Source organism: Ochlerotatus camptorhynchus, unplaced genomic scaffold (genome assembly GCF_037179485.1).
Source record: "Ochlerotatus camptorhynchus isolate MF236.1 unplaced genomic scaffold, CSIRO-AGI_Acam_v1.1 ptg000062l, whole genome shotgun sequence".
NCBI lineage: Eukaryota > Metazoa > Arthropoda > Insecta > Diptera > Culicidae > Ochlerotatus > Ochlerotatus camptorhynchus.
Window position 1 is genome coordinate 5706216 of NW_027040552.1, and position 27252 is coordinate 5733467.

The 27252-nt window shown below is 40.2% G+C and overlaps 1 protein-coding gene across 4 annotated transcripts in view; it reads left to right on the top strand.

Annotated features, from left to right (window-relative positions):
* The window catches only part of Tusp (WD40 superfamily protein Tusp), a 259763-nt gene that overhangs the window by 27814 nt on the left and 204697 nt on the right, over positions 1-27252 (top strand). For all 4 annotated transcript variants that reach the window (XM_065239789.1, XM_065239785.1, XM_065239786.1 and 1 more), the window contains one exon: positions 17215-17624. In XM_065239789.1, coding sequence (XP_065095861.1) covers positions 17529-17624 — 96 coding nt within the window. In that variant the 5' untranslated portion in view covers positions 17215-17528. The remainder of the gene's footprint in view (positions 1-17214; positions 17625-27252) is intronic.

The following is a 27252-nucleotide window of genomic DNA, read 5'->3' on the forward strand; positions in this document are numbered from 1 at the left end:
TTGGGTTCCGGGCCATATAGAAGGCTAAAGTCCTGTCGGAAAATGTGTTCAGTGGGTCAAGAAGTTTTGGTTAGAGAACAGAAGATCCGAAATTTCTCACTACGCGGCGCTAGCGTTCAAGTGTATTTCCTGAATATGTTATATCTCGTAATCCTGACCATATAAAGGGTTTTCCATTAAGCGTTTCCTATGTTTAACGTTGAATAAAACAAACTGTGTGTGAGATATTGACGAGATTTATTTTTCGATTGAAAGGGCCATCAATACCAGTGTTGGGAAAATATCATAAAATCAAATCTCACTAATGCCCAATGCTTGATTTTCGTAGACAAGAATCAATAAGTAAACAACTGCGATTGATTTTGCAAGCTGTGATATCGCAGCTCGAAATATCAAGCTAACAAAACTCACCAGCTGCAAATCTCACAAAAATTGTGGTGATATTGAGTTTCATGATTTTTGCTTTACACCCGAACGCAACCGAAACTTCCATAACGGCACTTCGTGTCTGCCATCGGCGAAGAGGAAAAAGAGATGGCAAACTATATTTTCTCTTTCTAAGAAAACGATGTGTAACGGAATGATTTTTGTGTGGAGTCTACTGTGATTTTTGCACGTTGTGAATAGTCTCGCAATATGAAAGGAGCTTGTAAAATCAATATCAAGCATGATATTTTGTTCGAATATCACGCGAGATATTGAGAGCGTTTGTGAGCGGAAAAATATCATTTGATTGATGATTTTGCCAACATTGATCAATACCTTTATGTATGGAATATGACATCATTCAAATGGCCGCCTCTGCTTCGCTTGGTGGCGTGCATCCGAGAGGTACAATTTTCTATGACTCTGGCTCACAAATCGAGCTGAATCTCGTTGATGGCTTGAGTAATGTTGGCTTTGAGGGCATCGGTGGTTTGCGGGTTATTGGAATAGACCTGCGACTTAACATAACCCCACAAGAAAAAGTTTAGTGGGGTTAAATCATACGAGCTTGGAGGCCAGTTGACCTCGCCTTCACGCGAAATAACCATGCCCGGAAATCGCTCATGCAGAATATCGATTGTTTCGTGCGCTGTGTGTCACGTTGCACCGTCCTGTTGGAACCACATATTGTTAACATCCATATCGTCCACTTTGAGCCAGAATAAGTCGGTAATCATCGACCGATGACGCCTCCGTCCCAAAATGCACACTTTCTGGGGATGCATTGCCATTTGGTAGACCTCGTGTGGATTGACCTTGCCCCAAATTCGAAAATTCTGCTTGTTCACATACCCGTTCATCCAGAAATGGGCCTCGTCGCTGAAGAAGATTTTTCGGGCAAAATCGGGGTCTGTTTCCAACAGCTCCAAAACCCAATCAGCGAACACACGGCGCTCTCTATGATCGTTAAACTTGAGTTCCTGGGTCAATTGGATCTTGTATGGGTGCAGACCCAAGTCTCGACGGAATTCGCCAAGTTGAAGCCAGCGAGAGGCCCAGTTCTTGTGCGTGGCGCGGAATGGACTGCCGCGGGTTCTCCTGCACACTTTCGCGTACAGCGACGATATTCTCGGCAGACCTAGCGTTCCGTTGACGTAAGGGTGGTGGTTGAGCGTTCACCGAACCAGTTTCCTCGAATTTGTTCACCACATTGCGAATAGTCCTCTCGGTAGGACGATTACTAAACAAATTTGCCGAAGACTATAACTATAGAGGTAACTCTAAGACCAGAAGGTCCCGAAGAAACGTGCTTTTTGACTCAGCTCTGGTACTATCTTCGGTCCTAAGCTAATCGATGCACCTCTCGAAACATAGGAAAATCCACGAACCCCTCATTTTATCTGTCAAACTTTAATAGCGAATCAAAACAAACATAGTATAGTACTATCATACTATCATCGGATACGTTAATCGATTTGCTTGGAACCAATAGGCTAGTCAAGTAGTGAGCCAATTTAGTTAGTTAGTCGTTAGTTTTCACCGGTTGCTAAAGGGCGAACACGAAATTATTGCGACACCGAAAATGTCATGCCAATTTTCTTATAATGTTTAGAATCAAACCAAAATTTTAGGGTAGTTTTATACATATATTTACTTCAAAAATCAAAAGAAAAGTTAATCGATGGAGCCTTGAGTGTAAAATTGAACGCATTTTCGCTTGATGCCCTCCATCAAAGTCTTTACAGTGTCATCCGGTACCAGTTTCTCAGTTTTTTTTTTCCATTTTCTTAACATGTCCTTCTCGTCTTTGACTGTCTTCTTGCTCTTCCGAAGTTCCCGCTTCATTATTGCCCAGTACTGCTCCACCGGCCGCAGCTCCGGACAGTTTGGCGGATTCATGTCCTTTGGAACAAAATGGACAGAATTGGCCTCATACCACTCCAGGACACTTTTAAAATAGTGGCATGATGCCAAATCTGGCCAAAATAGCGGAGCTTCGTCGTGCTGCTGCAAGAACGGCAAAAGGCGCTTCTCGAGGCACTCAGATTTGTAGATCTCGCCATTTACTGTGCCCTTTGTCACGAAAGGCTCACTCCTCAGTCCGCAAGAGCAGATGGCCTGCCAAATGAGATATTTGGAGGCGAACTTCGACATTTTCTTCTTCTTAAATTTGTCGTCCACATCGAACTTGCTCTTGCCGGTGAAAAACTCCAACCCCGGAATTTGCTTAAAATCGGCTTTTATATACGTTTCGTCGTCCATCACACAGCAGCCATGTTTTGTCAGCATCTTCTCGTAGAGCTTCCGTGCCCGAGTTTTAGCCGTCGATTGTTGCTGCTCATCGTGGTTTGGGAAGTTCTGTACCTTGTATGTATGTAGTCCAGCTCTCTTCTTTGCATTCTGGACGTAGCTCTGCGACATGCCGATCTTTTTAGCCAAATCACGGCTTGAGACGTTGGGATTTGCTTTAATCATCCGCTTCACCTTTCCCACCGTCTTTTTGTTCTCTGGTCCCGGTTTTCCTCCAGCTCCTTTGCCGTGGTCCAACGTCAACCGCTACTGGAACTGCTTCAACACTCTGGAGACGGTTGAATGGTGAATGTTCAACATTTTTCCCAACTGCCGGTGCGACAGGTCAGGAAATTCCAGGTGTTTGGAAAGAATTTGTTCTCTCAACTCGCGTTGGTTCACCTCCATTTTCGTTGAATCGAAAAACACGACTTCGAGTTTGACAGCATGTACACAATACACATCAATGAGAAAGTGTGCAAAATTTGGTTGATTTTTACCCAATGGTAAAAAAGTTATGCCCTGTTGAATGTGTCGCAATAATTTCGTGTTCGCCCTTTATAACCCTCTATATGGCCTGGATCTCAAGATATAGCATATGCAGGACACTGCACAGATTCACTAGGACATAAGCACCGCGTAGTGAGAAAATCCTGAACTTCTGTGCACCTACAAAAGTCCGTGACCCATTGAACAACTTTGCTCAAGACAAAAACCTTCTATATGGTCAGGATTAGGAGATATTCCATCTTGGAACCAATGATGTCAAACTCCGCATACTATGTATATACCATTTAGACGGATTCGATTTACAATGTTCTATTTTACCGCGCTATTTGGAGTATTGCCAACCGGTGGAAACTAACAATTTTAAATTGGCTCTCTATTTGACTAGCCTATTGGTCCCAAGCAAATCAATTAACGTACCGCATTCTAGTCGAAATTCTAGTACTAAACTGTGTTTGTTTCGATTCGCTTTGAGACTTTGACAGATAAAATGAGGGGTTCGTGGATTTTCCTATGTTTTTAGGGGGTCATCGATTAAATTGGGACCGAAGAGAGTACCAGAGATGAGCCAAAAAGTTGTGCACGTTTCTTCTGGACATTCTGGTCTTAGAGTTACCGCTATGGTATTACTGCAAACAAAAATTATGTTATTTTGTTCAATATAAGTTTCTTCCAGAATACTCTATGGTTTGCAATAAAATGGTAACGTCAAATCTACATGTGTTGTACAAAGTACAACAGAGCGACCAGCTTTTGGTGTTTTCTGACTAGTTCGTATTCCTGCCGCATAGGTGGCGCTTGAATCTATGTTTTGAACAGCGGGTCGTAGATGGATTAGCAAAGTTGTGCAAAGTTGTGTATCTAATAGTTACGAGAAATGTTGTCGAAGACATCAACGACCTGTGACTCACCTAAAGTGAGATATCGGCCTACTAAGAAAACTTACCTGTTGTTGTCGGTTGTCACTTCACTGGAGCGATTATGAGTTTCACTTGAGTCACTTTTTTGTCACTTGGTGACGTCAGCGATTATGGAGCCTCACTTGTTTGTCAGATGGTATCTGACTGACAAGTGAATGGAGTGTTTTTAGTAACTGGAATGACGAGTCGTGTAATGGTGATGTTTTGTAAGAATATTTTAAAAACTGCCCATAAGTAGAAATAATGCTTGCGTTATTCATTTCGATTTCTCCAATAAAATATTTTACTGTAAAGTAGTTCGTTGGAGAAATCTAAAAAAATAATCAACGGACAATTGCGTTTTTTAAACTCTCGTTTGGTAGCGTGGGTGAAAGATTGCATGTAGATAGCTGAACATTGCATTAGGTCCTAAGTAACATTGACAGATTCTCTTCGTCGACTTTCTCTTTGTATTCCCACGGCCAATTAAAGACATTCCCAGGTGTTTTTTTCTGCACACAGCTCGATTGCAATTGCAATTGTATCGTGAGCCATTACTTCTAATATGATAATGAAGCTAACATTTTCAAGTTTATTTTCTTTCTTATAATAAACTTCAAATGGATATATTGCTGCTTGAGAATTATTCCAGCTATATCCTTGAGCAGTGTTTTGGATAATGAATGAATAATTTTCAGAAAAATCACAAATTGCTAGAATTTCGCCTTCTTTTAATGATTCTTTTTTATTTCTTATAAAATAGGGCTGTTGTTTATAAATAAAGTCATGAGTTATAATTTTGTTAATTTTATCAATGGGATACGGATCAAATTCATCAACAGGCTTGATAATCGTTTCCAAATTACAACGATCAGTATTCAGCCACTGTTGAAACACAACATCTTGTTTGTCATTTGATTCTAATAGCAAAGTACGTTCCTCTTCAATATGTTCATTGGAAGCACACTTTTCGCAAGCACGGAAAAAGCAATCAGTTGTTCTAGTAAAAATATTACAAAGCATTTTTTCTATTATTGCATATTGTGACATAATTCTTAAACTGTTGATCATTAATTTTACATTTTCATGAATTGCACAAATACATACATTATGTATACCAGTAGAATCAAGCAAAATGCAATGTTTTGGTATACAGTGAAACCAATATTAATATCTTTATATATTTATCAACAAAAATCATGTACGCTTCTTTGAGGGACATCATTAACAGGCGTTTTTGAACGTGTTCTTTTCGTCCATTTCTAAACTCGGAAACAAGATCATTTGTTCCGGGCATAGGTCTACTAATATCATTGTCATCAAAAAAGTCCTTAACTTGTTTTTTGTATCATCGTTGATCCCATGCCCACTTCTTTTGTTGGGTGTGCTTAGAATACCCTGCTCATTAACAAGGCTCTTCACCTGCACACCATGTACGTTGGTGCGTTGAATTCTGCTACAACTTTATTCACGGATCAAGACTTTGGCTATACTGATAATACTGTTATCTGATCTTTTCTGTCAGCTGTAGGGGAATAGAACTTCTCCTTTAGCTGCACAATCATTTTTTCGTATGCCTCTACTTTGCTAATGTCTGCTGTATCTAGTCCAAATATATTTTTTTGCACTGCTTGTTTAATTTCTAGAGATTCTATTGAACGATAATCCATGCTCCTCATGTTCCTCGATGAAATTGGAGATAAATTCAACGTTTCCACAAAGCCAGTAAACTTCTCAACATTGTATGGGCGTTGCAGATTATCTGCTGATGGAACTGACTCCAATGATGGAACCGATGGTACCGTATCTGAAGGAAAGAAGAAGAAAAAATAATTAATAAGTGCAATTAGGAGGTTGCAGTTAAAAGTTGATAGAATCATCAGAATGACTGTTCTTACCTAGCTCATCAACGGATTGATGGCCACTCATTGATGAACCTGGATCATCACTATGCTGCTGCCCACTAGTTGACGGTTGGATATTTACTTCATTTTCACAATTCGTGGTTATATCCCATAGAATGTATTTTTCTACCATCGTTGACGATATGGCCCGTAACTTATTTCGGTTGCATCTCGGATTATTTATATTTGCACAACATTTCAATCCTTTGAGCCTTAATTTACTACTTTGGTCCATGATAATAATTTTACTACAACTTGTCTTCACAACTTTCGTTATCAGATTGACTGCTGCTTATATGAAATCAACCCTAGTTTTATAGTGTTCATAGGAAGAATGAAGTGGTAGGTATATAATGTTAATGGTTTAGGTATAAATAACAGAAGGGCATACAGAATTATGATACGATACGTTGACTTCCCAAATCGTTGTTGATTCGAAAGAAGATCTCAATTTAAATTTTATTCATACCTAATTCTTTATGGATAATTTGAGCTAAGAATTCTAAGTTGCTATAGGAGTATCGGATTTTGCCTCAGTAGTAGACAATATAATCAATTATATTGTTTGCTAATGATATAAGCCCTTTTCATATGGAATTCTCGATTAATCTAAGTGATTAGTTGCTGATTAGACAAAATTGAATCATAAATGGAGTTTCATTGGGTTCTGAGATGATTTTGAGCTTCACTGGTTTAGTTTTGGGTAAAAATGGTACGTTAAAAAAATCAGTTCAGTAATGAAAAAGTTTTTGTAAGAAAAACTTTTTTTTTTCCTTAAAAGTGCCCAACTCGCGATGTATGGACGGATGGTAGTAAACATAATTACCTATCCTGAGGCAAAGTTTCATCCAAATCCAACATGGCCATCAAATCGACTTTAAATTTTAAAAATCGATTTTTTCAGTGTAGGACTCAAATGAATTTTTTTCCAGTATTTTTTTTTCGATAATTTGGTCAATTTCCTAAAAGTCATCAATGCAACATATTTTTGTTGGAGTTGTCATTTTTCCAGAAATATTTTTTTGAAAAAAAATCGGCAGAAAAAGTTTGGCCCTTCTCAAATGTTAGTCTAGATAAATTTTGGAAAAACTGAGTATGCAAAAGTGCTTATTTAGTCAGAGTCTACACATCCAGAAAATTTTATTGAAATCTGAGAGGGTGCTGCCAGCTTCGATTCGATTTGTGTGTGTGTGTACAATCTAACCCCCACTGTCCGGCAGTGTTATTATGGAAGAAAACTGCTTTTTATTACCCTTAAATTAAAGCAGGTTTAGTCTGGGAGTTAGAAGGTGTTAGCTCTATTGCAGCTCCAGTGACCCATTTCAGAATGCCTGGTAATTCACGACCACTCCGAGGTCACTTTTACTTACAATAAGCCCCGCATGTTAACTCTACCTTTATCAAATGGATAATGGTATCATAAACACACTTCCAGATTCAAAAAATATTATTTCCAAATCTGGCACGTATATAGTTTTGAAATTTGTTCAACTGTATTAAATCGATTTGAATTGACATTTCTTATCTGCCAGCTTCGATTCGATTTGGCGCGAAATGTGTCACTTCTAGTTTCTGAATACGTACTCATCTGAACATGTTTTGACCGCCGTATCTCCAGAACTAGAACTCAAAATCGTCATCGGCGGCGTGTAAAAAAGGGCCAGTGTGGTGGCGCACAGGTCTAGTGAGTGGTCTATCTTCTTGCACTTTCTTGGTCGATCAATATCTACTAGGTACCTATAATGTAGTAGACAAAGGAAAAACTTTCTTTCCGCTTAATGTCATGCTTGGTGGCTTTATCGATCGACCACAAGCGACAGAAACGCATTTGAGGGCTTATGAGTTTGCTAGGTTGTGTATGCTAATCGTGGCACAGAAGAAGCATATCAACTTCATTGTTTCGTGTTTGGTCTGGTAATATTCTTAGTAGAGCATCCTTCACGGGATTTTGATATTTCCCGGGATTCTCAATAAATAATATTTTTAATATTTTTTTTAATCCCAGCATCCCTTAGCTCCGTAACATTCGCATTGCTATTGCAACAATTCAACACCAGTCCCAACGGTGACGTTGATGACAAAATACACGATAATCAAGCGATGTTACTATAAATCTCCTTTATATGATAGGACTTGGGAACCTGGAAAGTCAAACTTGACTGCGATGCCCTTTACACAAGAATAAGCTTCTACGACCGATGATCTTTTAAATCTGATGACAAAAATGCTACGAAATAGCGCTTATGCCTTCATCAAATTCTACTTTACGCGATATTCGTTTTTTAGATTTGGTCCTTACGTAAGACGGGAACAGAATTCATTAAACTTTCACATTTTTGGGCTACCGTGCCCCTTGCTTCACAAAGTAAACTACGACTGATGCGACGTAATATTGCAAATCTTTTAAAACGACTGTTTTCTCCTTAATATTTCACCAGACCGCCTTGATTATGCGTCAAACCATCAAAACCACTAAACCACACAATCAAACACGACCGCCGAGCCTACCGTCAGTTTACAACGAAGGCCCTCATGGCCTCATGATCTTGTTAAGGACACACCTAACAACACATCCAAAACTAATCGGTTAAGTGCCAAGCTTGCATGTTCGATCGCAACATTTATTTTCTTAACGAATTATGCTTCAACATGAAAAAAAAAATCATAATGCATTATTCGTAGGCACACAACCGTAAAAACCGAGGAACATGCCTCACGCGATCGAGGTCATCCCTCTGAAAAATTAGAAACGATGAAAATAAATCTCGATTACTCCGGACTTAGAACGCATCCGCTCCCGCAACCCTTATAAAAATACCATAAACGAACGATAACCCAAATGATTGAACTATTCCACAAATTGGATGATACCCCGAACACGTCGTTAAAGCAAATTAACCTTAACATTTTTTTTCTGGAGAACAATGCATCCGATTCCCACTCCGGTGCAACCGGCATCTCGCCTATGCATGCCCACACTACCATCAGATAGGGGAAATTTTTACGATCTTCATCTGGAACTTAGTTTTTCCTCTGTTTGGGACCTAACACCACTGCGACCAGTAATTTGATCTATTGTAGTATATCCCGTGTCCTTAGTTTGGTGCATGTCGTATTACTCCATCACTATTGAGAAATGATGACGTATTCGATTTTTTAACAGTTGTCATTCTTGCATTTATCGCAAGGATCCAACTCTAATTGAAAGGTCCCAATATTTATACCCTTCGGAGTGTTGGAATACCCTCCAAAGGCGCGCCCCTTTGTCAGTCAAAATTGGATTCCTTAGTAACAAAATTAAGGAATAACACCGATAATGACCATGCATCGGAACCCTAGTCTTAAGCACTTCAAACTAGAGAACAACGAAGAGAAGATTAGGAACCACATAGATGATCTCATTTTTTCCTTGTTTCAAGATCATCCTCGGTGGACAAAGCCGAGTCTTGTCACTATCAACAAGGCATAAAAAGTAACTAAGGATTTAGATGTGTTCCTTTGATTACTGAAAAATCCTGTTTCCCTAGTTTGAAGTAGTCGGGACTAGGAATCGGTGGTAGATCTTAGATCACGTAACGTATCACGAAAAGGTGATCTACCCACGTTACGGGGCTCATCTGGAACGTACTCACCAAATCCATAAATCCGGGAGCGTATTCTCAATGCTTTCACGCATATTTTCCCTCCTTTAATTTTTAAGCAATTCCTCCTCCAGCGATTCCAATCGCACAATGACTAAATATCTAGATAGAGCTGGAATTAGGGCGTAACAGCTTTTGTAAACAATGACTTCTCTCGATGATTTCTCGGAATCCACGGCTCTCCTTGGCAAATCAACATCACCATCGAGTAGAGGAAGACTTCTCCTACCCGATGGATATATTGGTTTGTGTAGGCGTGCCTTCAATTCCGAGAAATCAACGAGAGAAGTCATTGTTTACAAAGGCTGTTACGCCCTAATTCCAGCTCTATCTAGATATAACTTTTCTTTTTCAAATCACGCTGTGCACAAAAGCAATGCACATCGCAAAAACCTAACAATAGATAAGCGCGGTCGAGTCACATCGGCAACAAAGGGAAGCAAGATCACACCAACCACCTAAGCAACAGGGGGAAAACATCAGCACAAACCTTTCCAAATCAATTGATCACGCCCGGGACACAAAACTAATCAAATGCGAGCACCGAAAAACTTCACGCCACCACAAAGACATATATGATGATGATGATGAAGATGATGATTGTCCCACCGTTTACCCCTACAAAGGTTTGAGTTGGACGATTTATCTTTAAGATAATGGAATATGACATTTTAACCAGGTTAGCAAACAAAATCGAACTAATAACAGTTACAGATATAAATTACCTCTAGAGTTTACAGTTGTTTCACAGCGATATACATGTGGAAAAGCTCAACCGTTAACTACTATAAAAATGAACACCATAGTCAAATATACAATTCTTTGCTTCACCGTGTAGGGCGTCTTGCATCAAAGTTGAGGAAGTGAATCTATTACATCTAAATTTCAAACGCATTATTCTGCAAGCGCTGTAATCTCGATATTTGTGTTTCATTGGCCAGAAATAAAATGGAAGGGCAAAAGTCTAGATGAGGAGAGATGATTGATTTGTATAGCTGTATTTTACTGGCAATAGTTAAATCGTTTTTCAGTCGACATAGAATTCCATACTTCTTGGCAATTTTTTTGATGACATTGTTAATGTGAGAGTTCAACTTAAGTTTGTCATCAATAACGCCAAGATATTTAATCTCCCGAACGCGATCAATAGTCTCATCATCAATTACAACAGGGACGTTATCATTTACTCTATTCCGCGAAATTACCATAAATTTAGTTTAACTTGTATTCAATTTCAACTGCTTATACTACAACCATCTACTTAGAGAACGCAAATCTTCATTCAAGTGTAAAGCGGCATCATGTAAATCCTTTGCTGCAATGAATAACACAGTATCATCTGCAAAAAGATTAATGTCGCAAAATCGTAAAACACGTCGCAAGTCATTAATATACATAATAAATAACAGGGGCCCTAATACACTTCCCTGGGGCACTTCAAGGTTATTCCACACGGGGATGGAAACAGAATCATTAAAAACAGTCCGTTGAGTTCTATCAGACAAATAGCTTTCAAACCATTTATATGCAGCACTCGTAATTCCAAAGCGCTTGATTGGACTTAACATAACAGGCCTAGAAATTGTTTCAAAAGCGCATTTTAGATAAAAAAAACAGCAACAATCGTATCTTTACACTTCAAGTTATTTTTCCACTTCGCTAATACCAAATTCAACGTGGTTTCACAATAATGACCTTCCCGATATCCCGATTGTGCAGATATCAACAAACTATTGCTATTTAAATACTCCAAAAACTGGCCTTTAACAACAAGCTTTAAAATTTTCTCTTATGTGTGCAACATGTTGATGGGAAGGGCTACTTATATTACCACCAGGGGTTGATAAAGTCCACGAACGGTTATTTTATATATTTTCACCTTAAAACTGATATGTGTTTCAACTTTTTTTTTTTTTTTTTTTTTTGAGTGACCCTCCGCTCTCCCCCACACCAAAAAGCTCCACTGCATGCTGAGCCCCCTGGTAGTGGACACTCTGAAATCAACCATATGCAACAAAACAAAAATAATTACTAAAAGGATACATGATTGAGGATTAATTTTAAATACTTATATCAAATGAGAGAGAGAGAGAGAGAAAAAAAAACATCTATGAGAAAACAATTTATGTGCTTCTAGTGGAAAAAAATATCCTTTGAAAGAAGCACACCTAAAAGAAAACGAAAAAATAAACAACAAATTTAAATATTTCGAATATGACTACTGTTTTTCAGCAAAGCATTTAATATTTAGTGACGGTTGACATATGAATGATAATAAAAATAATAAATAATAATAAATTGCATTAAATTAATAGTTGCGAAACTCGTTCTTTTAAGAAACATTTTATCTTAGTTTTGAAGGATTTTATATTTGTTATTTGTTGAAGATGTCTTGGTAAGTTATTATATTTGGAAGGACCTATAAAGGAAATTCGTTTTTGACCGAAACTGGAGTATGCACGGGTTCTTGACAGATGGTTAGTTTGCCTGGTATTGTGAATCCGAGGTAGCGTGTACATAGTTATGTTATGTAGCCTTAATGGGTTATGTAGAACATTATGAACCATTAGCAAAGTTTGCTCTTCACACAATCCAAGGACTGGTAATATTTTATTGGATACATCGGTGTATAATTGAGCTGAAGGATATAAAAATGGCAATTTATAAATAATTTTAAGACAGCGGTTCTGCAATGTTTGCAGTTTTTTCAATTTTGACTTACCAGCTCTACCCCATGAAATAATCAAGTAGCTCAAATGAGAATGAATATGTGCAAAATAGAAAAGAAGCATAGCCTTTAGCGGAAGAAAACTACTAGCACGTCTCAAAATTCCGCACATGGAAGAAACTTTGCTTGCAACCTTATTTATGTGATAATCCCACGATAACGTAGAATCTAGATAAACTCCCAGATATTTGAATGAGTCTACTTTCTCGATAATGTCAGTGTTCATAGCTAAAATTGGTGCTTGTGGTAGAATTTTCCTAGGTGACCGAAAGATCATGTACTTGGTTTTTTTCAGGTTCAATGAGAGAAGATTTACCGAAAAATAACCCTGGAGCAACCGTAAATCCTGATTCATCTTTGAAACAATTATATTCAAATTGACATGTGGATAAAATAAGGCCGTGTCGTCAGCAAATAACCTGGGAGTTCCAACGAGATTAATGTTGCTAATATCGTTGATATAGATAAGGAAAATTAAAGGGCCAATGTTACTTCCCTGTGGAACTCCAGTACTAATTTCTCTTCTAGAGCTTATTTCTCCATCGCATGAAACATATTGACTTCTGTTGCTCAAATAGCAGCGGATAATGCTGTTTGCGGTTCCCCTGATTCCATATCGTTCTAATTTCCTTAGTAAAATATCGTGGTTGAGAGTGTCAAATGCCTTCTTCAGGTCAAGAAACAAGGCGCCCACTACTTTTTTTGAATCTGTTTCTTCCAATATTTGGTCTACAAGCTCAGCTACGGCAACAGAGGTGCTACTTCCGCTGCGAAAACCATATTGCATACTATACAGTATATTATGCCTATCTAAAAAACTTATCAGGCGTGTGATTAATAACTTTTCAAATATTTTGTTGAAAACTGATAGGGTTGATATGGGTCGATAATTATCGACTTGGGTTGCATCTCCTGACTTAAATATAGGCACTACTTTGGCTGTTTTGAGACAATCTGGATACGAACCCGTTTGAATCATTAAATTGAAGGATTCAGACAGAATTCTCGAAAATATAACAACATTATTTTTAATTATTTTGGCAGGGATATTGTCAGGACCTGGACATTTGTTGGCCTTTAGGTCATTAATCAGTAGTATAACTTCGATGACAGATGATGGTTGTAGAAAAATTGAATCAGAAATAGGGTTTATGTATCGTAATGGATTTTCATTTGAAACATTTATTTTTGCTGCTAAATTAGGTCCAACTGTTGAAAAATGTTTATTGAATGCATCACACATAGTTTTACTGTCAGTAGTAGGAACACCATCGATGAGCAATGACAATTTTGATTTGTTGGTAGAACTTCCTAGTATTGCGTTAATATTTTTCCACAGTTTTGAATGTGGAGTATTGCTTAGTAAGTTTTCAAAATATCTTTTTTTGGCTTGCTTTTTAGCTACATCTAATTTTTTTGAAACATGATTTAAAAGTTCAGCTAATCTCGCGTTATTTGGGTCTCTGCGAGATTTTTTAAAGTAGTTGTTCTTAATTTTTACCAACGTCCACAAATTAAAGTCCATCCAAGGGCATTGTGTCCCTTTGATATTAGCTATTTTATTTACAGTTTTGCTACAATCTGTGAGAATACTGTTATATGTAGCAATTATGTTTTCTAGGCATTCATTAGGATTTTGAACAGGACCAATACCTTCGAGGTATCTTTTGAACTCATTCTCGAGTTTATCATGGTTGATCACATTTTTTGACAGAACAATCCGATTTGATCCAACATTCAATTTAAACTCAGACAATATTAAAGAATGATCACTTAAATCACTGGAAATAGTATGATTACAAAGACGATGAACATCAGCCATTTTACATAAAACGTGATCAAGAATATTTGAACTAGCAGGTCTCGTAACATATGTATTTGAACAAATAAAGCCATAAGATTGCAAAAGATACTTATATTTGAGGACTACATTGTTATTGGCCAAGTTAACTGGTACATTTATATCACCTAATAACAAACATGGACGATTAACACTACTTCTGACCATCTGACCTTCTAAAAAGTCATGAAATAAATTGAAATCATATGAAGGTGGACGATACACACCGTGAACATCGTAACTGCCTCCATTTATTACCAACTCAACATGAATATGATGAAAACCATCACTAGAAACGATTCCAATAATGTTATACTTAGCTGAGTTCCTTATATACATAACTAAGCCTCCCGATGAACTGTCTCTACACGAAAAAATGCTGTGATAGCCATCAATCTTGTATAGTGAAGAATTTCCCTCTTTAATCCATGTTTCTCCAACAATAATAACATCAATTGGAACCACCAAGTGATCAATTGACAATAAAATGTCATCAAATTTATGCAAATCGTTGATACCCCGAACATTCCACTGTAATACACGTAAGTGTTTGAAAGAGACTTCCCCATAGGTTGAATTGAAATCATCAATGTGGTTGTGGTAATAATTTAATGTTTGAACCATTTATTGAGAAAGAATATAAAGATACACTGGTATACAAATAAATTTAACATATGATGTTTTTTTTAGTTCTTCTATTAATTTTTTTTTCGTTTGGGCGACGGGGATTGCTTGAGTTGGGCAGTATAGTAAGCAATTACACGTTTCAAATCTTCCCTAGTTTTGATTACATCCGGTTTAGAAGTTTCATCCTGTTTAACAAGAATACCACCTCCTCTTCCTGGCCATACGTACTTTAGTCTGAGAGACTCTTGATATTCGCGCATTTTACTAAGTAGTTCCATTGATAGCGAAGTTAATTCATCTCTTAGCGTAACATAAAGTGGTTTGCCATTAATCACGAAAGATTGATCAACTTACCCCACTGTATGGGTTATCATATTTGCATCATTATAAAAGAGTAAGTTTTTTGGATCTAAACTATAGTTTAATATTTGTTCGTGTTAGAAGACGCTTTAAAAAAAAAATTGGTGCAAAAACATCCAGTTTATGATAGGGGAGATTTTGGCTTCGGCAATCAGGCATGGAAAATCATTTGCATTCATTTTGTGCATTCATTTACATTCATTTGCCTCTAACTTTTTTGTTCAACAGCATTCCGCAAAATGATGTATAGAGGTTTTGTAGGTTTTGTTAATAACTACAAGTTTTGCTCATAACTCTAATCTGTATCTCTTATGCATCACGAACTAGAGCGGGCAGAACTTGTTACTGTTTTTCAGTGAATGTAAAATACATTCACTGAAAAACAGTAGTGGCTTCTGTTCGTTCTGCTTCGTCATGCATAAGAAATACGGATTTGACTTCTTAACAAAAGTGGTAGCTAATAACTAAACCTACAAAAGCTTTATACATTGTTTTGCGGAATGCTGTTGACAAAAGAAAGTTAGAGGCAAATGAATGTAAATGAATGCACGAAATGAATGCAAATGATTTTCCATGCCTGTCGGCAATACCTTAACCTATTATGGTCAGGGGGTAAGCAAAGCCCTAGAGCATTTAAATTTGGCCAATAGATGCTCTGAAACATAATGTAACGGGTGTTCAATAAAAAAATAAAATGATTTCAGTGCCATCCAGCGCTCTTGTGAGAGCATCGCGACTAAGTTGCATCGTACGGCTGACCAGGGCCCCTTCTCCAATATTCATTGACGTTTTTTTGAAGAATAAACATTATGTTTTTAATAAAAAATACTGAATTCGTTGAAAAAAAAATTTTTTTGTACTAGCTATATGACTGAACAAAGTTTAATTTTTTATTGAACACCCGTTATCCACATGCCAAAATTGAGCTCACAAGGACGTTGTTTACCCCCTGACGATAATAGGTTAAGGTATTGCCGAAGCCAACATTTCCCCTACTTCATTATTTTTCCAGAGAGCCTCAAAGTTCATCTTTGAAAAAAAAAACCGTTTCAACTTGCCCCGGTGTATCTTACCTACCGTGCTCTTCATACTTTTCTCCCCGTATGTACACACAATTTCATTCCATTCAAGATATGAACAGTGAAGTTGGACAATTGTTAAATACAAACATACGTTTTCCGGAACTCGATATTAAATCAAATGAAACTAACAATTATTTACATGTTTCCCATACCTTTGCTTACGTCCCGGGACCTCGGGCTTTCCCGGGAACTCGAAAGTGTTATTTCCCGAATCACGCGATGGGGAAAACCACCGGGAAATTGATGCTTTAATTCCAAGGACCTTCATATAGATGCCAGACATCTTGCACTAACAGTGTGTGTATACCTAACTGTCACTGTCCGGTGCAGAAACCGTGAATAAATTGCCATGCAAGCACAAGACTGGCCCCTTATTGCTGCTATCGTTCCTTCGCATCGTTCGTAGCTGACTGGAGCCAGTCAGTGACAGCTGAGCATGAAAATCGATTGCGTTTGTTCCTAAAATTGTACCGGACGACGCTCCGTCAGGAAAGATTCGCATATGGTGCTGCCACGTGACAACCAAACATATTACCGTTATGACCGTGGACTTCCGTTGAGTCTTATTGGAAAGCTAACGGTCAGTCACAGGCCAACGTGTGGTTTGCCTTCAGTAGCATACTGTTTTCACCTTTTCCGTCTCCATGGAATGTTATTTGTAGCTGTCATTTCCCTTTCCTAAGTCGATGTTCTCTGTTCGGTTATAAGAGGGAAGCCGTGTCCAGAAGTCGCTATTCATACAGTTCTTGTGCCATGGAGAAAGCTCGCTATGCATTGCTAGCAATGGCGAGCTTTCCATTCGTTACAAAAGTTACGGCTGAAAACAGCTGAATTGAAAATTGAATCTTGATTACATTCTTAAAGCTTCACATACTCATACTGATCCATTTTTCAATTTCTTCCGTCAACAGGTCGCAACCGTATTGAGTGACAGAAAAGTACAACAGATAGCTTTTCGCCTGCATAAGTCGATGTTGTCGGTGATGGTGAAAAAAATGGCAGCTATGAATCGTAGACAAGCGTGCCTGTGAAGTGATGTGAAAAAGAGATAAGGATAAGCAGAGAATGGTGAACATCAGCAACAACGGTGAAATTCATATTCCTGTTTGTTAAGGCGCTGTTGGTTGAAAACAGTGCATACAGTGCAAGTGTGGGAGGGAATTGTCAACACTGATTTCTTCTAGCCGCTAGCTGAGGAGAGGTTTAACCGAGAAGTTGCTTCAGGATGCATCTGCACTTTGAAAAAAGCACCAACACCAAGTGCGACTGTTCGATACTGTCGCTGTCGTGGATGGGAAAGGTGCCGGACGATATACCAGAGGTGAGTTTCAACTAAGATGATTCATTTCCGTTTTTGATTGTTGGGGTTTTCCTGGAGGTCAAACGATGACGTTTGAGTTTGAAGGGCTGCTTGATGTATCAAGCGTTCTGGAAACTAAAAAAAATATTTGAAACAAATTGATTGAACCATTTTTTGTGGGTATTTTGTACAGTCTTCTTTCGCTGGAGTTTTTAAACTAATCTTGGGTTGGAATGGATAAGTTCTAGGAACAATTACTGCCAAAAACGGCTCATAGGAAAGTTACTTAAATGTAGCTTCTAAAACAAATCATTCACCTCACACCCAACCGCGAAATGTAAGATTCTATTACAGATTTGCATGAAAATTATGCATAATTTGCAATGTTTCGTGACATGAACAGATTCTATAATGTGTTGCTGGGGAGTTTTTGAATAATCTTGTAATTTTTATGTAATTTTCGAACATACTTTGTTTCCTCAATTGCTTCTAGAAAACCATCTCATCAAGGTTTTATACAAAAATATACATTCTGGAAAAACTTGCTTGCTTGTAGTCCTTTCTAAGAACTGCCATTACATTTGTTGTATGAAACATATGCCGAGGACATAATAAATCTCACCTTACATTTGATGTAAGATAAATTTGTTTTACGTGTAGGTGTGACTACCTTACCTTTCGAAGTAAATTCTACATCTCGTTTCACGGAACGGACAACAGTGCTCATCCCACGAACAACATAGAATCCTTCCCCGGCCCAGAAGTTATATCCAGGCAACTGTCGGAGATGGTATGTCCCACATTCATAAATTATGCACCCCAACAGAGTGCAGAGCAATAGTAAACTAACATGTTGGTGCCGTTTATGGTGGTGGTCTGGTCCTGGTCTCCGACAACGGGCAAGAGTGCGCTCATAAAGCACAGAAAGGCTTTGGGCGACGATGACATTTCGAATGAATGAGTGCTTTGGTCATTCGATGGGACGGAGTGAAATCATCGGTCAACTGCCAGCTGGTTGATTGCTGAGTTGATGCAGGGCCCAGACAGGAAACTATTCCGAGTCATTTGCATCAGTCCCATGCACATAATCCGAATGCTTGTCCATATGGAAACGAGAACGATGATGATGTAATGTGTGCATTGTTATTGCTATTCCAAAGCGAACCCCAAGTATGGCACATCGTTAGGCTTTCTGATCACATCGAGCTGGCCGATTCAACGTGTCACCAGACGAGAGGAAGGCAAATAAACCCATTTCTAATGTTGCCATCGTGGACCGGGACACGATTGCTCTAGTTACTGTAGCAGAAGCGAATGCAACTTTCCGACACTTGATTCCGTGTATCTACTTTGTACACTAGCCGAGAGAAGTGATGTCAGGCCTTCTACAGCTTCTTACTGATCCGTAGAGCTGGAAGTTGACGGTGCCCATTACGTGCCGAAAAAGTCTTACTATTCTGATGGAGGAAGCTTTGAAATGTCCAAAAAAGGCAAAAGGCATTTGACGATGGAAGACGAACGTAAATTGAATTTAAATGATGAAGAGCCGCAGCTGGAAAGTTGTTCTTTTTCATGAGTCATTGGGTTATACAATTTATGTTCTATTCTGAGATGTAGTTGAAATTGGTGAACTTTGTTTGTTTTTTTTTTACAGTCGTATTAGTAATATTTTGGGTTACATTAGAGACCAAAAGACCTTTTCAACTTTTCTGAACTTCCGAGAAAATTAAATTAATCGAGGAGATTCTCCGAAAAAACTAGCGTCTCAAGGATCAGCTATCGTCTTCATTGGCTCCACCACTTCGGGAATTTGTTCCGGGACCATCGGTTGACTATTGTCAGTCTGATCAGCTGGTATGGTTTCTAATGGAAATGCCATAACATTCTGGTTTCTGTTGCAATCAGAGATTGTTTTTTTTTTGGACATCCGGAACCTTTTCCATGGCCATCAGGTGATCATTGTCACTATGATCAGGATCTCCAATGAATAGTCTATTGACATATGAACATTTTGAAGCGTCAAACGACTGGTTTCTGTTGCAATCAGAGATTGGCCATTTACCTGGGGCTTCCGGAGACTGTCCCAGGGTCATCAGGCTGTTGGTCTAATCAATGGTCCCAAAAAATATGAAAATTTTGATGCGTCAAACGACTGATTTCTGTTTCTTTCCCTATTTTATCCATGGTCACTCTGGTCAGTCTGTAATGAATTGCCCGTAAACGTATGAGCATATTGATATGGCTCACAACTGGTTTTTCTTGAAATCAACAATTGGCCACTGCCTCCAAGGCTTCTGGAACTTGTTCCGAGGACAAAAGAAGGATATTTTAGACATTAACAAACGCAATATTTTAGTTTAGTTTTTCGAACTAGTCTAATTGAACTTTAATTAAATTTTACGGCTACAAAATGGTGTGTTGACAACCTGGAAGAAGCGGAATACCTAGCTCTGGTCCTCACAAGTTCCTACATCATGCCTCCCCTAGTCATATGATAACAAAATACTACCAGCTGGAATATGACCACAGCTGGTTGGCTGGACAATGTTGACAGTCCTGGCAATAGTAAAGTGGTCGCAGCTCTTCACTTTGCTGTTGCAGGACTGGCAACACTGGCGCGGTAACCATAGTACGGTGATAGAGGCAATACTTCACCAAACCCGAGCGTCTGTTGACCATGGAGGTGTGGCTCAAAATGGCGTCTGTTCTCCATGTTAGGAGCGGCTGATCACCGTCCTAGTGCCAGCGTGGGACTCTAAACAGAGCTGTGTACGATGGTCCCCCGGCAAGACAGGGGGTTGTGCCAGGCCTAACAAGCCGCTCTGGAAAAAAATATAAAGTTGCAAATACCAAAGAAAGAAATACGGATCGGAACAATCGGCACAGACCTATAAGGACTACGATTGGAAACTCGGAACATGGAACTGCAAATCGCTCGGCTTCCCGGGTTGCGATAGGTTAATCTATGACGAACTTCAACCACGCAACTTCGAAGTCGTAGCACTGCAGGAACTTTGCTGGACGGGACAAAAGGTATGGAAAAGCGTGCATCGAGCGGCTACTTTCTACCAGAGCTGTGGCACCACCAACAAGCTGGGAACCGGCTTTGTAGTGCTGGGTAAGATGCGCCAACGCTTGATTGGTTGGCAGCCGATCAACGCTAGGATGTGCAAGTTGATGATTAAGGGCCGTTTCTTCAACTATAGCATCATCAACGTGCACTGCCCACTCGAAGGGAGACCCAACGACGATAAAGAATCGTTCTATGCGCAGCTGGAGCAGGTGTATGACGGCTGTTCGCAACGGGACGTCAAAATAGTAATCGGCGGCATGAACGCTCAGGTAGGACGGGAGGCAATGCACAGACCGGCAATCGGGATAAACAGTCTGCATGCCGTATCGAACGACAACGGCCAACGAAGCGTGAACTTTGCTGCCTCTCGGGGTATGGTAGTCCGAAGTACCTTTTTCTCCCGCAAAAATATCCACAAAGCCACCTGGAGCTCACCTGACCAACACACAGAAAACCAAATCGATCACGTTCTAATCGACGGGAAATTCTTCACCGACATTATCAACGTCCGCACGTACCGCAGTGCAAACATAGATTTGGACCACTACCTAGTTGCAGAATGCATGCCCTCAAAACTGTCGACGGTGCATAACACCCGTCGAAGTCGAACGCCGCGACCCAACATTGAGCAATTTCGGGACGCCGGAGTTGCCCAGGATTACGCGCAGCAGCTGGAAGTTGCACTACCCACGGAAGAGCAGCTTGGCGCAGCTACTCTTGAAGATGGCTAGAGGGACATCCGTTCCGCCATAGGTAGTACTGCTGCAGCGGCACTAGGTACTGCTATCCCGGACCGAAGATATGACTGGTTTGACGGCGAATGCAAACTGTTAGTAGAGGAGAAGAATACAGCACGTGCGAGAATGCTGTAACACCGCATGAGATTGGATGTGGAGCAATACAGGCAAGCGCGGAACAGACAAAACTCGGTTTTCCATGAGAAGCGTAAGCAGGAAGACTGAAATCGCGAGGCGATGAAAAATCTGTCCCACGTAAACGACGCACGGAAGTTCTACGAGAAGCTGAATAGTTCGCGTAAAGGCTACGTGCTGCAAGCCGATATGTGCAAGGACTTGGACGGTAACCTTCTCACGAACAAGTGTGAGGTGATTGAGAGGTGGAAGCAGTGCTATGGCGAGCACCTCAACGGTTATATAGTAGAACACGAAGGTGGCACGGCAACTGACCTTGGAGTACGCGCAGAAGATGACAAGCTACCGGCCCCTGATCTTCAAGAAGCTGAGCAGGAGATTGGTCGGCTGAAGGACAACAAAGCAGGAACTACTAAGTGAGCTATTAAAATACGGTGGTGAAGCACTGACTAGATCGCAGCACTGGGTATTTGCCAAGATTTAAGAGGAGGAGATATTACACGAGGAGGAGTGGATGGAAGGTGTCGTATGGCTAATTTACAATAATGGCGAAAGTTGGATTTCTGGACCATGCTGGACACAATCGATCGAGATCAGCTATGGCAGATTATGCACGAGTACGAATTTCCGGATAAACTGACGCGATTGGTCGCCGATGGTTCGAGTGATGTGCGTTGTTCGAGTATCGGGGACAATCTCGAGTCCCTTTGAATCTCGAAGGGGGTTACGGCAAGGTGATGAACTTTCGTGTCTGCTATTCAACATCGCGTTAGAAGGTGTGATCAAAAGAGCTGGGATAGACACGAGTGGCACGATCTTCAGGAAGTCCATCCAGCTTCTAGGCTTCGCCGATGACATCGGCATCATGGCACGGAACTTTGAGGCGATGGAGGAAACGTACATCAGACTGAAGGCTGAAGCTAGGCGGATTGAACTTGCCATCAACGCATCGAAGACGAATGTTAGCCTCCCACCCCGGGTTAAGATTGACGATGACGAAATCGTGGTGGTCTCACTGTTGACCGCCGAAAATGATACCAGCAAAGAAATTCAAAAACGCATTATGGCACGAAGTTGACTATCTACAAGACGCTGATTAGACCGGTGGTGCTCTACGTGCTCTACGGTGGTGCTGGACTATGCTCGTGGAGGACCAACGCGCGCTTGGTTTTTTCGAACGGATGGTGTTGCGTACCATGTACGGTGAAGTGCAGATGGATGACGGAACGTGGAGGAGGCGATTGAACCACGAATTGCACCAGCTGGTGTGGAACCATCCATCGCCCACATTACAAAAATTGGGCGACTACGGTGGGCTGTGTACGTCGTAAAAATGCCGCATGGCGACCCAGTGAAAATGGTTCTCGAAAGCGACCCAACAGGAACAAGGTGGATCGACCAAGTAGAAGGCGACATGCGGATTCTTCGCAGACTAAGAGGCTGGCGAAGTGTGGCTATGGATCGAGTAGAGTGGAGACGACTTCTTCGAACAGCAGAGGGCAACAAGGCCTTAGACTGATTGGTAAGGTAAGTTGATTAAAATCCAAATATCTCAAATATATCTCAATATACTTCTGAGATATTTTTATTATTTGATGATCATTTTGAATAACTGATAACATTTTGCGTTCTCTTGCACTTTTTTGAGAAAAATCATTCAGAAAATCATGTAGGGGAAATGGCTCTAATGTTGGCCTATGGATCAAAGATTGGGCCCATCGCTAAACATCTGCTATTTCTCGCGTAACATTTGGAAAAGGCCTATCCTCGTTGATCGATTCTGTAACAGGTACTCCCTGCCCAGCACTAATGATACCCCCCTCTACACTGCCTCAAGGTCGGCATACACGTGTGACTATCGCGGCCAAGAAAACACTCAAATACTTTAAACACACCCCGATGAACTGTCACACAAGTCTCTTTTATTTCGGTAAACTTTCCAACTTTCTTATCAGCTATATCCTACCTCAGCCTTCACTAGTTCTTCCTTCGTCTTCCGTCGTCGATGGGGGCCCCTTCTCCTCCGTTCCGCTACACCTTCAACTTCACTTTCTCCTTTCTTTTACTTCTGTCCTTCGTCGCTCGGTTTCGACTGTGGGATGCCCAGTCGATTCACCTCTTACCACTTCACTCTCCTCTCCTCCTACGGTACCGTTTGCCGAGCCGGTCGCGAACGGTATAACGAGTTCACGACGCTCAAGGCAGATCCAAAATGGCGATGAACACGGACTAGTAAACGCGGCTGGTTCTAGGATGGATCGGAATACGGTTGTATTTGTACGGTAACTTTGGGGTTTAACCGCAGTAGGTCGAACACAACAAACACTACGGGGTCTGACCGCGCTGTAGATAAATGCTAACGGTAAACTACGGGGTCCTAGATATTTTAGTACTGATGGAGTTTCACGCCTTGAGACTCGTGCAGACAATTAACTTTATTTCCCTTTTCGAATAACGATCTTTCACTATATATAGATGTAGGGGTAAGAGGGGCATAGTGATCAGGTGGGGCATAGTGAGCATCCCGCACTTTGGCTCTGGATCTCTAGCTGCATGAAACAAATCAACTGGTAGTAGGTCCAATATCATTATGATATTGATCCTACCACCGACCAATTTGTTCCGAACGGCCGGAAGTCCAAGCTATGCCCCATCTGTTCACTATGCCCCTCTTGCCCTTCTATCATATTCGTTTTGGGTTTGTATAGCTTGGTTTTCGACTACAACTTTTGACTTTTGCCAGGCAATTGGCTAGCAACGATGGTGGGTGATTTCCTTGCGCTCTCGATCGTTGATCTATTTTCCTTCAGCCCAATGTTGCTCCATCATGGCCCCCTTTACACCACCTCCGATGGCTTCCCAATCCTGCTGTCAGCGGCATCTGGCTGTGAGTAGCGGAACTTCGTGAAGTGGTTACGTGCTGTGTTGGCACTAATATTTGAATCCTTTCCTGGCATTCATAACATTTAAATCGAAACACTAAATTCGCGACAATCTCAAAAATCTTAGACATACACACACACACCACTGGCTACAATTCTCATCATCGACTTTCTCTTTGGTTTGCAATGGCAACATAAATAAATTTCTCGCTAAGCTCGCAGCACAGTTCGACAGAAGATGATAACACACTCAATGGGAAATGCATTTGCAGTCGGGATATTCGCGAAAGAGAACATTCTATTAAGAGAATCAATCAACAATGATAGGCCCTTTTCTCGTGTTGCGCGTGATTTATCAATTTTATCTAGATGAACGCGTCATTGGGACGCTACTAATGGACCGAGTGACCGCGAAAGAAGTTTCCTGTGCTAATGCACTTACCATACAATAGCAAAACAATGCCAATACTTAGAAAACTTAATTAACAACTGTGGAAGTTCTCAGAGAACACTAAGTTGAAGGCAGGTGTAAAGTTTCATTATGGACGTGATAGTCACACTTTCAAGAACAACAACAAACAAAACCAAAAAGGAAGGCAGACCTACAGAAAATTGATCATGGAATAATAACACAATAAAACTAAAAAAAAAATCGCTCAAAAAGTAATTGAAATTTTTCGTTTGAGTACAATTCGATTGCCATTATAAGCACACACAAAAATTGCATCAATATCTTTCAAACGGAACGATTCCGAGCAAGGCATAGGTTCAGGAGAGCAGGCCGCCCGTATCACGTTCCAGCGATTTATTTTCTTTCAATTTCGCCTTCCGGCAGTCTTGCCGTACTCTACTAGGGTAGGTGCAAGCAATGGGTTTTCCTCAAGTCTTCCGTTCGTTCGAGTGTATTTCTAAAAAGAAAAAACAATCCAGATTGTGTGTCCATTTCCTATGAACGTACCGTGAGGACGATGAGATGAGGAAGCCAGAAATCGACTTTGCTGCATGAACTCTCAAACCCCATCACTCTCTAAAGTACTTTTACCACTACCAGGCTTCAAATGGACTTTTGCTTTTCGAGTTTTCGGGTAGAGTTATGGAGGATTTTTGTCGATTTATCGGGAATAGCCTTGCAGCTCTCGGATTGCATCCCGAGCAGGAGAAAATAACTAATGAATACCTAATTCTGATCTGGTACCACAATTTGGTGTTGATCAGCATGCAAAATACTTTGTGAATACCAAAAAATGATATTTGGATACCAAAAGAATACCTGTGTTGTATTGTTTTGGTATTGCAATTGCGTAATTTGGTATTGGAATGGTATTGTGGGAACATTTTTTTGGTATTACTTTTTGGTATTTTACCTCTTATGTCATGCTCATTCATACCAATTTAAGGTATCGAGGTATTCGTTCCTGCTCGGGATTTCGTATTTGCTGCTATATCCTCCCAAAACATCCGACCGGAGTTGGGACGTGCTCTGCGTTTTCGATAGCATAATCCATATTAGATTCCCATTAAACGATCACTGCCCGGGAGCTAGTATTTGTTAGTTGCTTGTTTATTTCTGTATTCATATGTTTTTCATCCTGCTAGTATCACCCGAGCGTAGGTACCCGTGATATTTTGGCCTACATTTTCTCTTTTCGGTTCGTTGATTACCGGATGGAGTTTGCCAGGCTGACAAAAAAAGAAGAGAATGTTAGCGAGGCATACGGTTGGCTAGGGTTTTAACGAACTTGTTTCATTGCTACGCGTAGCAGAGGGAAATGTCAAGAGCAGGAAAACGATTTCCGTGTTTTAGACCGGAAGGCCTCTAAAAGGGGGTGATAATTAAAAAATAACTGTTACGAATCATCCGTGCGAAAGAGAAATAATTAGTTATTTTATGTGTTTGTGTTTGATTACTGAAGTATTCCTTAGGGCAACAGTTGTGTGTATAAGGAATTGCTCTAATTTGGGATTTAAAAAATAACATTGAAATTTGGGATTCGTGGAATGGATTTTGGATAAATTGTCACATGTGACACTAGAAAGTAAAAGTTAAGAATTCGATAATGAACATTGACGCGCCACAGGGTTGCTAAAAGTTGCAGTAAGTTACGCAAGCTGACGGAGTTCAGATTATGAAAGTCCATCTTTTCCAACAACATTTGTAGGCATCACAGAATCCAGCATCCTCCGTTCAAAAGTCAGACGCATCCAGATAATTCCCCTCAGATCCCAACGACCTAGGCTTGGATTGACCCAGACTCTTTGAGGGTGAGAAAACAGTCAACTTACTACTAAACCACCGGCACCGTCAAATGCACCTCCTTTACGACATACACTATGCAGTTTGACTAGATTTCTGATGAGTTGATAAGGCTCAATCGAATTAACTTTACAAAACATCTTAAAAATATATTCAAAAGGTACTACACAATAAACGCTTTATCTTCCGCTATCCAATAAGTCTTCTCCATAACAACGCGAGCCGCTTCCAGTGGTTTTATTGTATGGCAGTATCGTCAACGGGAGGCAGAGCGCATCCATTGCAGCAATGGACACACACTCATCACGAAACGGTTGCTTTACAAAGTCGACGACGCATCGACCGAAAGAACTGCTGATGAATAACAATGATGAGAACCACACAATGGTTGCTGCCGAGTAAACAGACGATTGCGTGGAGACACATCGAAAGTGGCCTGCTTCTGTCGATAGCCAAGTGAACACTGTTTTGAATAGATGTGCAATTAGTTTTTCTGAAAGCGAACTCGACGTGTTTGACCAAAAGTTTTTCCAGCATTTCTACGCTATTTTCAGTACATTTAAATCCA